This window comes from Rousettus aegyptiacus, unplaced genomic scaffold (genome assembly GCF_014176215.1).
Source record: "Rousettus aegyptiacus isolate mRouAeg1 unplaced genomic scaffold, mRouAeg1.p scaffold_m13_p_2, whole genome shotgun sequence".
In the NCBI taxonomy this organism is placed as follows: Eukaryota; Metazoa; Chordata; class Mammalia; order Chiroptera; family Pteropodidae; genus Rousettus; species Rousettus aegyptiacus.
Window position 1 is genome coordinate 116997492 of NW_023416295.1, and position 18336 is coordinate 117015827.

General features: G+C 35.6%; 1 protein-coding gene, 1 long non-coding RNA gene and 1 pseudogene across 4 annotated transcripts in view; 2 read left to right on the plus strand and 1 right to left on the minus strand.

Annotated features, from left to right (window-relative positions):
• LYZ (lysozyme) overlaps positions 1 to 1765 on the minus strand; it is a 52989-nt gene extending 51224 nt beyond the window's left edge. The window contains exons 1-2 of one of the 2 annotated variants that reach the window (XM_016139883.2): positions 1553 to 1730; positions 100 to 264 (exon numbers count right to left, since the gene is read on the minus strand). In XM_016139883.2, the coding sequence (XP_015995369.2) occupies positions 100 to 264; positions 1553 to 1688 (301 nt within the window). In that variant the 5' untranslated portion in view covers positions 1689 to 1730. Of the gene's footprint in view, positions 1 to 99; positions 265 to 1552 lie in introns of both variants that reach the window. The other variant, XM_016152287.2, reaches the window with a different exon arrangement.
• The window catches only part of LOC118613655, a 69663-nt gene extending 52080 nt beyond the window's left edge, over positions 1 to 17583 (plus strand). The window contains exons 1-4 of one of the 2 annotated variants that reach the window (XR_004955621.1): positions 6219 to 6318; positions 11693 to 11792; positions 15851 to 15936; positions 16479 to 17583. This is a non-coding gene — a long non-coding RNA (uncharacterized LOC118613655). Of the gene's footprint in view, positions 1 to 6218; positions 6319 to 11692; positions 11793 to 15850; positions 15937 to 16478 lie in introns of those variants that run through there. The other variant, XR_004955620.1, reaches the window with a different exon arrangement.
• On the plus strand, positions 12235 to 12353 carry LOC118614521 (annotated as a pseudogene).
• Positions 17584 to 18336: the final 753 nt, after the last annotated feature.

The window sequence follows — 18336 nt, forward strand, 5'->3', positions numbered from 1 at the left end:
CCCTAATGAATCCTCGAGACTTTTCATTTGTATTTAATCTCTATTCTTGTAAGTATAACCAGATGGATCCTGTGTTATCACTCAAATGTTTTGTCTTACCGTTGCACGATATACGACAGGCATTAACTGCTCTTGGAGTTTTGCCGTCATTACACCAGTAGCGGCTATTGATCTGAAATATGCCGTAATCAGTGCTTTGGCTTCCAGGATTGTAGTTGGTAGCTCGTGTGTTGTAACTACTTTCCCATTTGGCCAAACACACCCCTGAAAAGAAAGGACTTAATTTTAGTAATAAATAGCAACAACACATGACTTAATACCGCATGCCATAATCAGTTCTACTTAGCTAATTCTATTTTACTAATGACTTACTTTATAAATATAAAGATGTGTTTTATCTGTTAAATATTTAACACTTTGTGTTAAAGGGTCTTTTAGAAAATCTTTCTGTTAGAAAATCATTTGTAATACTAATAAAGAAAGATAACATACTTTAAAAAATATTAATACTCCAAATTAAAATATTCCATTGCTATTATCCTTCCCCTGCTCCTATCCTCAGGCAAGATTCAGCCTAGAATAGAAAAATCAACAGAGTTGTTGAGTGGATTTTATAATTAATGGTAGATACCTAAGCTGATGGAAGAAAGCTTTTTATTAGGAGAAACAAGAATTTTTTTGGAGAAAGTCATTTTCTTCTGATATCTAAAGGTGAATTTGGATATCAAATTAGAATCTGGAAAGCAAGAGTTATAGAACGGGAAAGACTAATTCATCCATCCATCCATGCATGCATCTATCCAACTTTTTACTCATTCATTCAGAAATAGTTATTAAGGGAAAATGTTTGAATTCAATCTGGAAAATACAGTGATTACATCAACAAATATGGACTAAAATATAAAGTAACTTTTGCAGGAACACATCTTGAACTGTGTGGAAGAAAATGGAAACAGTTAATCAACTACTATCAGTAAGAATAATAAAATGCCATTTCATGCTGCACTTCAGGGATCCTTACATAAGCAGTGATTGAGTGGAAATAGGTTCCTACTGCATCATATGGAGATTTTAACATAATTAAAAAAAAAAAAAACTTTGCTATTTAAAACCCCATGTCATGCAGGGGAATTCAAAAAGAGAAAACTACTGCATTACTCTAGGCTCAGAGAACCGAAGTTCCAAAGGGGAAATGGCCAGAGTCGAGTACCAAAGACCTGACAGAGATATCCCAGGTGCTTGAATGTATTAGTCAGTGGTATGTGTCACCAAGTCTGAGGCAACCGGTAAACTTAGTGGCATCAGAAGAGTACAATGGGTCCTGGTTTATTTAGAACGGTATAGAATTTGCTCTCCCATGTCCTCATTCCTTCATCTGGTATACCTGATTCTAAAGAAACAAGTTGATGTTTTTAACCATTGTAAGTACACAAACCATCAAATAAATTTTGTCAAAAGGTCCAGCCACGCAAAGCCCTTTTCTTATTATCCATCCTCTATTAGTATCCACACCTGGCTGACTATTTGGAAGTACAAAGAAAAGTTAACTTACAAGTTGCCAAGCTGACTCCTTTGAAGCCGTCCATTCCAAGTCTTTTCAGAGTTTTGGCAAGCTCGCACCTTTCATAGACCTTGCCCTGGACAGTTACAGAAAGGAGGAGAAGCCCCAGAATAAGGAGAGTCTTCATGTTGACTGGGAAGCCAGACCTCTCGGCTGACAATGGTAGGCTGTCCCCACTATTTAAGGTCTTCTAACTTCCTCCTTCTCCTAGTGGTTTGGAGGCTCCACCCTTCGAGATATGTGAAAAATAGAACCTGTTTTGGTCCACTGACTTTGAAAGGTCTTTTTTGTTTGAAGAATGATGTTCTGATGTCTTAAGAATTAACCTGCAGGAAAATGATGAAATGACCTTGTTTTAAAGACCTGGCTCAGAAAGAAATGGGATTAGCAATGTTTTCAAATAGGAACTATTTTATGATTAACTTTAGCAACTGTAAAGAAAAAAATGGACATTTTACACAACTGAAAATGAGCTCTGATCTTGGATTAACATTTACTTTCCTTAAGTTGTTTCGTGTGCATTCACTATGTTGTCTTCATCTTTTTCACTAAAAATCATTTTATATATATTTTCCACAAAGAACATGACACATTGCCTGTCGTTTTAATAGGTATGTAGCACAACACCATGTTGTTCAGCCAGATTTCTACTCTAACTTCTTTTGTTACTTAGAAATTTTTTTAAATTATAAGTAAGCCTCATGCGAACAATTCCTAACTCTTTTTCAACAGCACCTTGCCTCATATTTCCATGTTAGACTACAAGGGGTTGTTATAAAGTAGGGGAACGTTATATCAAACCTACAGAAGAGTAGCAGAAAATCTGCCCCTTTGCCATAAGGATTATTTTGAGCTGAAGGCAATTGAGGAGAAGCAGATCTACGAATATCTCTCTGCTATATTTTCCTGAAAGCATAACATAAATTTGTACAGACGTTAACCACGTACAATCTTATATACTTATCAATCCCTAGACGGCAGCAGAGGACTCTACATGACAAACTATCATCTTCCATTAGTCTCTCTAATATTTAGCTTCCCACAATTTGCTGCCCTTGGGTGCCCAGGACTATTTTCTGTATTGTTATTCCTCTAAAAATTTGTCATTCTTGGTTAAGATGCTATGTAAGCCCAAGTTCTAGTTACCTTTTTGAGCTACTCAACCCCACATTTCTCCCAAGTATATATGACGTGTGTGTTAATAAACATGTTTTTTCTTCTCTTGTTAATCTGTTTTTGTTACAGAACCCCAGCTGAAAATCCTAAAAGAGTACAAGGACAAATATATTTTCCCTCTTGTACAGTTCTGGCAATGAGGATAGGACAGTAAATGGCTGGAACGCTTCACTCTCCCTAAACACTGCAATTGACATATGAGATAACTGACAACAGATAGCAGAATGTAAGAATTCTAACCATGTCGGTCTTCCAGATCTGACTATAGTACTGAATCAAGAGAGGAAAATAAAAATTTCTCCTTGTATTTCTTTTCCAAATTCATAATTGCAGAAGAAAAACATTTGTAAAAGTAGATTGTGAGTTGTGACTCTTGTAAATTTGGTTTTGGGTACCCATAGGTTATTGATTCTGAGCCTCCCAGAAATACTTATGCTTTCCTTTGTCTCTGTCTTTTGTGTCATTTGTCATAAGGATGAAAACCATAAGAGAAGAATCTCTATTTGTTTTATTTTATGTACCAAAATCTTGGTTTTGTAACCAGTGAGAATATTCTCTCTGATTTCTGACACTTGGTGGGGCTGGGTAGGTGGACACAGGATATCAAACTTGAATCAGCTAGCCAGCTAGCTGGCTGGGAGCCTAAGATATGTGGTGACAAGCAGCATCCCCTTTGTCTAACTGTGCCAGCTTTCAGCGGAGACAGCCTTAATAAAGAGTCCTAGTATATAAGAGGCTTTTGTCACCTCCACTTTTGTTGCCTTGTTTGTGCTGGAAAAATTTCAATCTCAATATTACCTTCCTGATAACACGAATTAATGGCTCTGTGATTTGAGGTGTCTCATCTTGTTAGAAGTTTCTTATCACTTGTGACAATGGAGGTCTTTTCTTTTCTATGGTATCTTTGGACTGGCTCTGAATCTTGAGAAGGCTGCATCTTTTGCACACTTTGAGGACAACTCTTGTGTCCATGGTTAAGCCATAAAAATGCTTATTGGTTTGGAGTCAAATTGAAATAGGTACAACTTTGAAGATCTAGACTTTCACATCGAAGGTTTTTAAAAGAGCTCTTATCCTAAACAAATGTCCTTTTGGTACCTATGAGAAGATTGGATTTAAAAAAAAGAAGGAAGGTGGGAAGAAAGATAGGAAGGAAGGAGGGAAGGAAGGAGGGAAGGAAGGAAGGAAAGAAGGAAGGGAGGGAGGGAGGGAGGGATTTGAGGGAGGATGGAGGAAGGAATGAGAAGTGGACGTCCTTATAGTAATACTAGAAGGAATGAATTTCATTACTTAATGAATGAACTGAAATGTAAAAAGAGAGACATGGATACAAAAGATTGCCTTGGCTAGTGTGAGAAAAAAAAACAAAACAAAATAAAACAAAACACTTCCTAAACAAGATTAAGAGGTGGAGATCAGGCTTAAAACAAATGTCAAAAACAGCAAATGATATTGAAGCATGTGTAAAACTTACTTAAATATGGATAGCCAGGAAATAACTTTGACAAAGTTCCAGAAAATAAACAAAAAGGCTTGATTTATTTGTTCTTCACTCTGTAAGGTCCCACAAGGTCCAGGACTTCTTATATTTTGTGTCTCTACTGAAAAAAAATTTTTTTGGACTCATACCCTTAAAGAAAGAAACACTTAAGTAGTTATTGCCCTAGATTTATGATAATAGGAAAATAAGCCTCTGAGTTCCTTCTTAGATGAACCCTACCATCTCAGTCCTTTGGAAATATTAATTTTATCGTGTCTTTGAAATGTAAGCATCCAAGAATATAACTGTTGGCTTAAGCAACTCCTGAGACTGGGATGGGATGCGGGGAAGGGAAAAGGGTTTTAAAAGACACACTACTGCTTGATATTTCCATGGGCTCCCTTGACCAAAATTTAGTCCACAGCCTCCATAAGAGTACCTACTAAAGACAAATAAAAACTGTTAAAGTGTTCTCCACAAATATTGGCAAAAAACTTTAGCCATCTGAGTGGACAACTTTTTTATCTGCCAGATACACCATTTAGATCCAAGTATTCTTTTGTAAGCTAGCGAGTTTTGCATTATTGTACCTGTGTTATTGTGGCTAACTTTTAAAAATAAAAGCTATAAAGTTTCTGTTTGCATCTGTCAGTATTTTTATGCATGTCTATATATGTACATTATATATAATGTGTGTGATATTTTTCTCCCTACAAATGTTATTTCTAAAAACTAATTTGTGGAAGTGTTCTATTTAACTGGCTTAAAGAAAATATAAGTGTTTATATAAATTAAGGCTAGTCAAATAAATTTACATTATCTCTACTAGATGTTTGAGGTTATGATATTGTAAATTTAACCTAATAACAAAATGTACAATAAAAGCGATTTACTAAATATACGTCAACAGTGTGGAAAAAAAGCCATAAGTTTAACTTTTTAAGTTCTATGTTTCTGTGATTTTTTCAACATATCTGGTTTGTCAACAAGGAAAATAACTTAAACTGATGGTTAATTTGTAATGTCTCATGAAATTTTCTTGTTAATTCAAGCACAATTATTAAGCATGTGAATTAAATGAAAGTGGGATAAAAGTTTATAAATGAGCTTAGTAATAATGATCATGTTTTATAAAATATATCTGCTTAAAAATAGTTTCCAAAGATTTTCTGTAACTTTAACCTTAAATGATGAATATTCATTGAATATCTAGATCATTCCCAAATAGGAGAAAATATCAAGACATTAAATGCTGAACATAGGTTTATCTACTTTTGGCTCCTTATAAGAAGAAACTAAAGATATTTGAGTCTGTTAATAACCTTTTTTTTTGCCACATTAAAAAAATTATCCTGTGAAAAGGCATTTATCTCTAGAAATTATAAAATGATATATTCATAAATTTGTTAATGTATTACAAAATGTTAGTATGTGGCAGACAGTTCACAATTGCTTACTTCTTAACTTATATTGGAAATTCAATTTACTAAAGGTTAAGAATTCTAGCCCATATATGTAAATGAAACTACTAGAAATAATAAGGGTAAAAACCGTATGCTAAATATACAAGGAAAGAAAGATGTGTTTTTGATCATAAAAAGTATGACGTATGAGGATGAATTTTTGTTAAGGGAAAAGGAAAGCAATTTTGTCCTAATTTAGAGGTAATTTGAAGGTTATTTTAGACTATTTTAGACTATGAAAGAAGAGGATAAAGGACAAAACTACATGGGTATAGAAAGTTAGGAAAAGAGAGAGAAAGGGAAATTGAGAAAGAGAAAAAGGAAAGAATTCTTATCTTGCATGGTCAAGCTGATGAAAACTGAATTAATTTATTATAAGGATTTTTTAAAATAAGCTTTAATAGCAATAGTGTGCCAATGCAAAACTAGAATTAAATTTTCTCTCCCTGTTAAAAGGACAAAGTTTTCTTGGATTGTTGTAAAAGATTTTTTTTTTTTTTTTTTTTTTTTTTACCTGTTAAGTAACTTGACTGTGAAATAAGGGTTCTGTGTCTTCTTACTGGGAGAAGTACCTGTGATTTACATTCTTCACCAGATCTGTGATTACTCAAGATTGGAAGGGATAGTTTCTTTTGCAGGTGTGTTACTTTTTATATTTGCCTTTGAAATTTTATATTGTCACTTTGATTAAATAAGTAACTAAGTATTTTTTCACAGTAACCTGTGATTCTGTTTAATCGGTGTTCAACGCTTTTGACTTTTTTTTTTTTTATAACTTCCTAAAATCAAATTTTGAATGAATTCTTTTTGACCTTAAACTGACTTTGAGATCTCCCAAATGGCCTCTGGAAAATCTGAAAGGTTTGTTCTCTGTCCTTATTGAGAAATGTTAAACTAATCAGGTTTATTTGATATGCTAAATTACATGGGAAACATTGTCAAATGAAAATGATATTTAACAGTTCCTTGGGTTATATTTGTATGGGTATGTGTTCTTAATTAAGTGTTCCAGAAATAGTGTAAAATTCCTAGAAAGCTGATATATCCTGGTATAACATTATCTGTCAGTCATAATTCCAGATATCTTAAAATGTCACAGATATCACCAATTTTTTTATCAATAACATTTAAATAAATTCTTATCAGATCTTTAAGCGCACGATTTAAAGTGTTTTGTCAACCCAAATAGTTCTTATTTCACTCTGATTCTTCTGTGAAAACATTTGAAATTGCTAACAAGATTAATTACACGGGACTACATGAACTGATTAAGTTGTTTATAATTTTTTAAACATCTTTTAATTTTTCAATTACAATTGACATTCACTATTTTATTAGTTTCACGTGTACAACATAGTGGGTAGACATTTATATAACTTACAAAGTGATCCCCCCCTGATAGGTCTAGTACCTACTGGGCACCATACTGTTTATAACTTTTTAATGACTTTTTGTTTAATACATTACTGGCATGTTTTTTTAAAAAGATTTTTTCCCCTCTCCTACATTATCCAAATATGTATTTCCAACCATGTGCTATCATTGAAAATGGCTTCTTCGGAGACTGTGCACATTTGAAAAACTCTATGCTAGCAGAATTAAAAAGGAATTGTGCTTCTGTATCTGTTTATGAAGACAGATTCTCAGTCACACAGAAAGTCGTCATTTTGTAGTTACCCTTATTTTTTATCAGTTGCAGTTTCTCTTTGCAGGCTTCTAAGGTTATTCACTAGTTTGACTCTAAGTGACTATTTGATTATTGTGAATGAATCAAAAATTAAGAATAACTCTCTTTTTCAGACGAGGCCTAATTTTAATTCTTTAATAATAAATAGTGAGGCAGATTTTCAAGACTCAGAGAGAAATCAGCTAAAAGAAGTAACCTTTTTTTCTCTTTATGCTCTTCCCAAGTCCATGCTAAAACATCTAGTTAATATCGCCCATGCTAGTTTCAGCCTTCCTTCCACTGATGACATTAATTTATCTTTTCATACACCTTAACTTACGCACTTATGCTTTGTTTGGTGGAATAAGGAAGTATTTGCTTGTCATCCAGAACCACACTGACAGCATGGTATTGTGTGACCTCTTCAAAGAGAAGAGGTGTTTTGATCCCTTTATTTCCCCTGGAGCAGAAGATATGGGCAATGATCACATGCAATTATAATCCTATTATATCATTTGAGGTAGGTTCACTGAGTAAGTTATTTAAAAATAAAATTGCAAGCAAGCATGATATTTGGGCAGAGATGTCTTTCCCCAGAAATTTTGTTTTATTTGATGCAATTTCACATTTCATCTTTTTGGGAAAGGTGTTTATACATCCCAGAGTACTTTGTTTCCTATAATAGAGAAAAAATATTTAACATGGTGTTTTGGGGACCTCAGGCCTAGGAAAGAGATTTTGACCAACAATCTCTCAGACTTCGGACTATTTCCCCGAACTAAAATCATCCTTAAAAGAAAACATTTCCCAGGGTTTAAGATAGTCTAAAGAGTATGCAATAGGACCTCTGTTAAAAGCGATGGGATGGACACATAGGTTTATCTTTGCTCCCTTTCAAAATCCCAATAAAATGTCAACAAAACAAGTTTTAAAGGGTATAAACCAGCAAGGGGAAAGGAAAAGAAAATAACAATAGATGAGAAATGTCAAAATATTGTAATATAAGAAGGGAGTGGGCCAGTGGTAACAGCTTAATAAAGGGAGCTGATACCTAAGTGCCCTGCAGAAGGGAAAATCAGCAAGCTGATTGGTGCCCTAGAACTGCTGATGGGTGCCCTAGAACCTGGAAGAGACTAGGTAACTCTAAAAACAGGGCTGGCTGCAGTGCTTTAAACAGCAAGACAGATCGGAAGTTGATATATAGAGCTGTGAAATTCCCAGATCTTCTCCCCCAGTCCAGGAAACCAGATCACTGCCCCTTCCCAATCCCAGATGAAGAATGGGAGGATTTTTTTGGGGAGGATAAGTCAGACAGACTTCAGACTTGGGACTCAAGGCACAGCTAAAGGCAGGAGGTACAATGTCCTAGTGAAATAAGGAGATTAAGTAAAACCGGGAGCAGTAAGCCAGTCAGTCTCCTAAGCTCACAACCTGCCCCTACTGATCTCTTTGATTTTTGGTTGCCAAAATTACCTCCCATGCAGGCTGGTAAGATTCCTTTCTTAGATAAATATCTGAAGCAGGAGAAAAGACCTGCGTATACTAATATTTGAAGCCCACAAGGAAATGGCCCGTCTTGTTCTATTGCTGGTGTTAAGATCCATTCATGTTACAGATTTTCCACTCAGCTTCTTAGTACTTAGCTCTTAAATATATACAATCAGCGAAGATTGCCAGATACTTGATGAAAGGCACTGAAGTGAACGGCAGCTCAAAATAAACACTTAGAGAAGAGGAACTCAGAGAAAATAGAGGGAAAACAGAATAAAATATAAACTATAATGAATATCTCAGAGAAAATGTCACATCTGTGGTACAAGCAAGGATGCCACAGTAAAGAAATAATCAGAGAAAAAATAGGAGCCCCTGGGATGAATAAAACATTTAAGGAGAGTTAAGAGGTACATTCGAGAAATAGTCCCAGAAAAAATTTAGAAAATAAAAATAAAGAGATTTAGAGAGAGAGAGAGAGAGAGAGAGAGAGAGAGAGAGAGAGAGAGAGAGAGAGAATGAGAAAAATCAGAGAATAAGAGATCAGACATCCAATTAATAGGAATTCTTAAAAGGAATTACAGAGGAAAAAGGAAATGTAAAATGAATTCGCAAACATAAAGACACAGGTTTCTAGACAGGAAGGTCCACCAAGTGCATGACACAATGGTGTGGAGTAAAATCCATACCAATGCACATCATCATGAAATTTCAAGACATCAAGAATAAACAGATAATTTAGGGACAATAATATTTAACCTAGATTCATATCAAATCAAACAGTCAAGTGTGAGAGGATGCAGGTAAAAAGATATTCTCAGACACACAAGGACAAAAAACTTTACCTCTCTGCACCCTTTATCAGGAAGCCCCTGAAGGTCATGTTCCACTTAAAAAAGAGCAAATAAGAAAGGAAACGGGGTGCTATCACAGAGGAGTGATGGAAATTACCAAGATGAAGGGAGAAGTGTTGTACAAGAGTGACAGCACTGTTACAGGTCAAAGAGAAGCCAATCCAAATTGTAGCAAGAGAGTGGAGGGCTCCGGGAGTGTGGACTCCATGGAGAAAACCAAACTTAGAGATGGCCGGAGTGTCTGAACCACCTGAAGGGGATTTGACAGCTCTGGCTAAGACTTTGCATGACTAAGTACATGCAAAGTACATCAAAAAGAAAAACAAGGCAATTATAAGTACAAAAAACCAAAACCAAACCAAAACAAAACAAAACAAAAAAAACCTTAAGAATGGAAATACAACCAAATTTTACTATCATATTATACTCATCTAAATGTGCTTGCTTGTAAAGGAACAACAATGGTAGGGGAAGTTGAGAGGGAGTTAAATCTTCGCCTTTCTTCTTGAAAATAACTAGAAAATGTCTATGGCTAAAAATATAAAAATAGTAGAATAAACATGCTCTTGAGATATATGGCAGTAAATACTAGAATGAATAGCTAAGGAAGTTAAAAGGGGATTACCTCTCATGTTGGGCATTAGATGAGAAAGACTCGGGCTATTTTTCATCATTAAAATTATAACACTTTATTTGACATTTTAAAATATACATATGTAGTTTGTGATTAAAAAAATGTTTTAAAAGTATATTATGTAAAAAAAAAGAATTAAGAGACATACACCAAAAGTGTTTACAGTGGTTAGTTATGAGCACTTTTCAGAATTTTGATTTACTTTGTATTTTTTGGCATTTTCTAAGTTTTCTTCTTTTGGCATATATTACTTTTGCAATTAACAAAATAATAAACTATTACATACACACAAAGGAATGTACAGAGTCACTAAAAAAAGGATCATTATTTTGAAATCTTCAATATTTCTCTGTATGAATGAACTTGATCATATTTGTTAAAATATTCTGTTATTTAACTTCATAATCATCTTTCTCCTATGCAGCTCATCTATACCCAGATCAGTAGACCTTCAAATTTCAGTGGAGAGGAGTTAAATATTAGTTTCTACTGAGCTTTTTGAGCTGCCTTAAAATGGCATACAAGCTTTATAAAAAGCAACCTGAGAGAATATCTCAGTACAATGCTGTTTTGGTAGAATCATTTTTATTACATAGTTAATTTCTTTAAAAGACTAAAAGGTACTCTAACAAGAATAGCATTTATAGTTCTTGGAATAAAACACAAGTAGCCAAGTTCCTGGAACGCTATGTCCCGTTTAGGCTTTTGTTTGGGAGACTAAGTCCATAGGAGAGGGAGAATAAACTGGGGAGATTCACTGAAGCCATGGGTAATTTGGCCAGATCTAAGATGACAGATCTTTTACCTTCTACTTTCGAAGGAAGGCAGGGCCCTGCATCCTACTCCCATGAGGGGCCCAGAGCAATGGCAATGGGTCCCTTGGATGGCATCAGCTGCTGGGAAAATTGAACACTAATTGCCCCGCTTTGGGACTCAGTGAATCTTGGAAAAGGAGCTTGCTGCCTTTGATTGAACCACATTGGCTTGGGCACTAATCTCTGTATGAACAATTTAGGCATGACCATGATGGACTGAGGCTCTAAAGTTTTCTGGACTTTGTAGTTTTTTGAGATTCTTGGAAGTTCCTGGGAGGGGGACTCAGAGTTAACTAAAGAAGTTAAAAAAGACTCATTGTCTTCGGGGAAGTGGGACTCAGAGGCAAATTTTGTTTGCTTTAGAAAAATAAAGCCAAGTGATGTTTCTTGCACCCATTTGTGGTACCGCAAATTTATATCCACTACACTATTTGATCTAGATTTGCCTGCCCTGATTAGAATGTCATTGGAGAATGTGAAGTGAGAAGGTTCCTGGGAGCCCTAGAGATTAAACTATTTTCCTGAAAATGACTCTTTTGTTCCATGATTCAGGTCACCATTAACCCTGGAGGTAAGCCTAGGTGTTTTGGTTTTCAGTGACTCAGGCTGCTGGGACAGACCTATCTTCATAGTCTTGCTTCACTATTATAAGGTATGCCATCACTATTTTCATTGTTGTTCCTGCAATCATGTTTTCTCTTTCAGTATTAAATAATTAAGATCTCTTTGTGTTAGTATATAAGGGACATGAAAAAGTGTATGAAAAAAATTGCCTCCCATTAAGTACATTTAAGTTGTTGTGTAACCATCACAACTGTTCATCTCCAGGACTTTTCCATCATCCCAAACTGAAACTCTATTCCCATTAAACACTAATACTCTCCTCCATGCCCCTGGTAACAACTATTCTACTTTCTGTCTCCATAAATCTGACTATTCTAGGTACCTCATATATATAAATGAAATTAGGTTGGCTTAATTTTAGAAGGCACAAGTAGAATGAAATTTATTTATCTGAAGAAATAAACACATCAAGTGAAAAAAAATAGCCTCAGAAAATAACTGACATTGGTAAATCAAAATTGTATTAATAGGTCTATGGCCATGCAACCCTGAACAAGCCCAATCCCATCTGATCTTGGAAATTAAGCAGGGTCAGGCCAGGTTAGTACTTGGATGGGAGACCACCTAGGAAGACTAGATGCTGTAGGTGTAAGAAATTTAAAAATGAGGGATTGTAAGCTGACAAGGTCCCTGTAATCTGTGAGGTCAACCAAGGGTTGCCTCGCCTAAAAAATAAAAAAATAAAAAATAAAATTTTAAAACATCATATTAATGGAAGAAGACATTGGTATAGGTTTTGTCAAAGGGCATAAATAATCACCTGCCAGTGGAAGACTGCCATTTTCTTGAAGCCATTATGGACCTTCAGAGACTATGGTCAGGGTTGCTTGTGCTGATGCTGATGCTGTCGCTGTGGAATTTGGCTCATGAGTGCAGAGAACCTAGTCTCACCTCTACTGTGGCAGCATGACTCCTAGGAGAACATATAGGGTTGGAGGAGTCAGGAGGGTGGGGTAGAGGGTAAAAGTGGGACAATATCTCCGGCTTCCCAAAGGGGGCCCAGATGCTAAAAGGTTAAGGTGAAGTAAATTTCCTCACTTAACTAATAAAGCTGCTGCCCTTCACAGAGCTGTGTTGAACGGCCTTGTGAAACAGGACCAGCACCCCCACGTACCCACCCAGCAGCTACTTCCTGCAAGTCCATTTCAGAGTGGCTTCCTGTGAAAACATTTCCTGCCTTAGGAGCAAGACTTGCTTGACCCCATCCAAAGGCGGCATTTTGTTGGCCCCTGAAGGGCATGGGATGCTGGCAAATAGTAAATAAGTTGGGTTTGTCTAATCCAGACCAGCGTATTTTCCCCCTAATGATTAGTGATCACTTTCTGTACTTTTAGCTCTCAATATCCCTGTAATTTAAACTCCTGCTATTTGTAAATTAGCAAGATAATTTCTTTCCTGGGTCTCCTGACATCAGCCAAACTCCAGAAATCATCTGATTTTTGCACTTACTTTACTCTGTTGTCTTGCTGTTTTGTTTTGAGTCAGGTAACTGGTTCATACTGAGTCATACTATTTAACATACACCAGAGGAATTACGTCTACTGTAATGCCAATACTGTGCTACTGAGTCTCTAGCGAGAGCTACAAGTTACTATGTTTGAAACCCATCACTCCACCACTAAGCCTAAGAAATACCCTGATAAAATTGGTGTGCACATTCCCACCCGTTACAGAGATTTTACCCTTCTGACACATGCCATGTACTCGCTCTGTTCTCTGCTTTCACTCCCGCTATTTCCCCAGTCTGTAGTGCAGACAATGAAAGAAGTGCTAGAATGTCTGGTGAAAATGGCAAAGAGAAATGAGGATGAGCAGGGCCCACACCTAGCTGCATAATCCCAAAGGCAGTGTGATTTAGGACTTCATCCCCCAAACAATGAAAAACTATTCATAAGTAGTAAACTGGAGAGTAACAGCATTAAAAGCTTAAAAAAAAAAAATCACTCTAGATTGGATTCAGGGACTGCTGCTGGAGAAGGGACAAGAAATTCAGATGGCAGATAATGGTGGGGAATGGAAAGAACCACGAGGGCACAAGAAATATTTAGGAGGTTTGACTCATCAAGATTGATGATTTCTCAGAGACAAAGGAAAAAGGAAAGGTAGCGCATACTAGCTTGTGTTTCTTGACTGCTTTCAAAGTGTTAGCCACTTAATAGAAATTACCTAGAATTCTTAAAGAGATCTTATAGGTAGGTATTATTTTCACTCAGATGACAAAATATGTGTCCCAGAAAAGAAAAAGATTCACCCAGAGAAATGTCTTGTAAGTGGCAGAGCTGGGATTCGGATTCAGGTCCGTTCTGGGGTCTTCTCAGTGTACCACATTAGCTTGTAAAAATTGAAGTAAAAGGGGAAGAAATTCGATTGAGATCAAATTCTCACCTCTTGACGTACTATAACTTCTTTGTCTACCTCTTGTCGGTTTTAGTTCCTGACATAGTAGTGCAACCCCTTTTTCTATATTTATTTTAATAGCATGAGTTTTCTCTAAGAGGTCTGTCTAATCCCAGGTAATGACTTTAAACAATTAGAGACTATTTTAAAAATCAATATGGTTGGTATGTGAAAACCTGATAAAATAATTCTGAATGGCTTTTGATTTCTTTGTGAATACTTTCTGAACACTCTATTTTTTCTGTTATCTTTAACCTTCCAGGTTTAATGCAATTAGAACCTTGGCTGGATCTCACTTCTCCTTTTAACATTATAAACAAATGTTTTCCTTCCCACTTTGGTCAAGTTACAAAATTCCTTTCTCAATTTACACAATAATTTGGCACTCAGCATTGGGACATTATGGCGAAATAGCTAACTGATTTTCAAACTTGTGAGGAAATGTCATTTTATTTGCAAAGAGATGGAAAGTTCCTGTTTTAATTTCTTCTTCCAGAAGAATATTCTGATTTCATTTATTAAATACAATCATTGGCTTTAAGCTTCCCTAAGATCTTTTCATGTGTGCCAATGAAACTGCATATTCATTAAATTTCCTTTCATTGAACTAAAAATTAGTGATTTCAACCTTTAAATTGGCTCTAGTAACACCATAAAAATGTTGGAGAAAGAGAGAAGAAAATACTGAAAATTGTGGAATAAGATCTTACACTTGAGTTGTATTTTCTCTCTCTTGACAAACAAACATTTTATTGCTACTGTTAGCAAGTGAATAATATGCTTAACTTCTTATTAACAATAATTTACATGTATACATTTAATTGAAGATGCTACTATTTTCCCTATGGCATCATTCCAAGTTGTTTTGGATGCAGCCACACTACCTGCTCACCGGTGCCTCACCCTCCCACCCTTACCCTCCAGTCAATATTATACCTCTGTGAGGTGGCTGGTTACTGGCATGGGAATAGTGTATTTCTAACTCAGTCAAATAGGAACTGAACTCACAAACAGTGCCATTTACATAGGAGTCTCACAATGACCTGACTCAAAGATGATGGGGGCTGGTATCCGTCTCACACATTTATTTTGGAAAACAGTTTCCTCGACAGCTGATTCAAAATGATTTTCAATTAAAGAGTGACTTAGGAAATTAGAAGTGGTAAACTCAACCTGCTTAAAAAAGTGAATGGATGTTTCAACATCTAGTAAATATAGTTTTAAGTTTTCTCTTAAGTGTACTATCTACTAAGATAGAAAAGTCTACACATACAGGCATGTAATTACTAATTTTTGTGGAGAAATAGTAATAAAATAAACCTAAAATCATAAAAACTACACTTAAAAAATCTTCCTTATGTAAGAAATTCGATCACACTGCAAGTAAATATCCTCTGTGTACTGTGGTGTACGGAATCTGGTTGAGACCTGAATTTCATGAGGAGACTGTTGACATGGCTTTCTAAGTAGTCTCCTTACCTTCAGTTTCTCTTCCCTCAACTAACTCATTATGCACCCAGAGCATGTCAGCTGTGAACTAAAAGGATTCAGTGTTTATAACACATGTATGTCAATCATATGTCATCTATGACTTTATTGTCTATCATTACGGTTTATATTGTCTTTGTATTAGTCACCATGAGCTCTTAGAGGACTTATACTCCTTTAACGCTTGTCCTATCTTCTCAGTGAGAAGCACATTCAAGTGTACAGTGTGGACATTCAACAAAACTAGTAAATTCACCGTGCAAGGAATGCATTTTACCACAATTAAGGTATTACTCTTTTCTCTTGACTACACGTGTTAAAATAGGATTCTGACTTTATAAATGATAAAAGCATGAAAGTAATAAAGTAATGCAAAGCTACAAATAAAAACCAACTATAAATTGTGGAAGGATATGCTTCTCAAACGTTAGAAAATGACAATAAAAGATAGCCTAGAATTTTAAAAAGAGAGAGAATAATATTTTTATGAAAGTTAACTCAGGCCCCTGGAATAAATTAGAAATAAGACAATATGTCCGAGATACAGGATTCCTCATGCCGATGTAGGTTTAAAAAAAAATCGAAGGTATAATTCAACAGTTTATTTAAAGTAAGGAAAAAAAATTTCCTCTTGAATTGCCAAGAAATATATGTAAGTAATTGTATTATGGAAGAAGGTCCTGTATAATATTTGTTTATAAAATTTAGTAATTTGTCTATTAATTAATTCAACACATAATAAAAGTTGATTGAATATATTCTATGTAAGAGGCACTATATTAATGCTGAGGATACCAAAGTGAAAAAGCATCATTGTTTTCCTCTACAGGGCAAGCCAACAACTACAATCCAGTATAACAGCTGCTTTAATGTTGGTCTGTACAAAGTGCTGATGGAGCATGGAGGGAACCTGAAGTCTGTGAGGGAGAGACAGTGAAGGCTTCACAGCTTTTCAGTTGAATGAGAATTGGAGGAAGAATAGGATTTTGTTTGGTGAGCAACCGGGGGAAGAGATTTGTAATAGAAACTTCTAGAGCTCACCTACGGCTGATTTCTCTCCTTTTAGGCACAGGGGAGGATTCTACTTTCCCACTCCCTTGTAGTCAGGCAGAGCTAGCTAAAGCTGGCCAATGAAATAAGGATAGAAATGATATGCGTCACTTCTAAGCTGAAGCATTTAATTGCTAGTGCAAAACACTCCAGTGTTCTTTGTCTGTCCTAGCAACTGGTGAAGTTGGATGTGTCAGAAACTGTAGCTACGTGATGGTAGACTCTCTCTCAGTCTGGTGCCTGCATGAATATGTAGAGCAGATCACTTGCTGAACCATGACAGACATTGTGGCATGGGCGAGAAATAAATCATGTGTTAAACCATTGACATTTTTGGATTGTTTTGTTATTTCAGCACTTCATTTAGAAACAAAAATATTTTAAAATAAAAAGAGAATAGAGAAGTCTCTCATGCAAAATAATTCTGAGTAATTAATGTAGATGCTCTGCTCTCAGGCGGGGAGCAGAACACCCCATTCCTTAAGTATGGGCTGTGTGTAGTGACTTCCTTCCAGAGAGTACAGCATGGAAAAGAGGGGTGAGGGGAGTAATTTTACTATGGGGAAATCTAATAAACACTACTTCAGTCATGTGATCAAAGTAAATATCAATAGCGATAAATTATGACAGTATATATTCTAGATGCGATGTGATAAAAATGGTATATCTCACCTGTGATGGAAGCATGAGAAAAACATCAGGCAACTATCTGATTAAGGGCCGTCCTACAAAATACCTAATCAGTACTCCTCAAAACTGTCAAGGTCATTAAGAACAAGGAAAGTATGAGAAACTGTTATGGCCAGGAGGAGCAATAAAGGACATATAACTAAATGTAATATAGTACCCTGGATAGGATCCTGGAAGAAAAAAAGGACATTTGGCAAAAACTAAGGAAATTTGAATAAAGAATGAACTTTAATATATCATTAATTGTAACAAATGTACCATACTGATGTAAGATATTAATAATAGGGAAAAGTCAGTGTGGGGTAAACAGAAACTACCTGTACTATCTTTGCAATTTAATGTAAATCTTGAATAAGTATAAAAAAATTTTTTTAAAGGAGGTATAAGAGAACATGATGTGTTCTAGAAATTCTTTTTTAAAGTGGAGAGTGGAAATGAAGAGTTTGGCTAGGAAGACAAAAGATCTTTTGCTATTCAAAGGAGATTTGCTTTTTGAATTGTGTAAGTTGACTGAGAGATACTTAAAACTATGGATGAGTTCCAGGGCTGTTGCAAATCTTCTGAAATTATATAAAATTACTTGTGTGTATGTGTATATGGATGCTTTTCCCAGAAGAGATTCAAAAGCTTTATTTATTATTCATTTGTTCTTAAAGGGTAAAGTACATAAATTATGTTAATAATTGCTGAAGTCAATATAGAAATTCTGAAAGAGTGCACAAGAGAAATGACACAATTATATTTTTGTGTAAGAAAAGGTCACTTTTTGGTAGTACAGACTAAAGTGATTTTGTGTGTATGTGTGTGTGTTTGCAGAAGGAAAGCAGGAATTAAAGGCAAGATGACAATAAAGTCTGCGTCTTCAAATTCTTTTGCTGATGGCCTGCAGGCAGGGAGAAGAAATGATCCTATAACTTGCCTTACCCTACAGTTGCCACTTTCCTGAG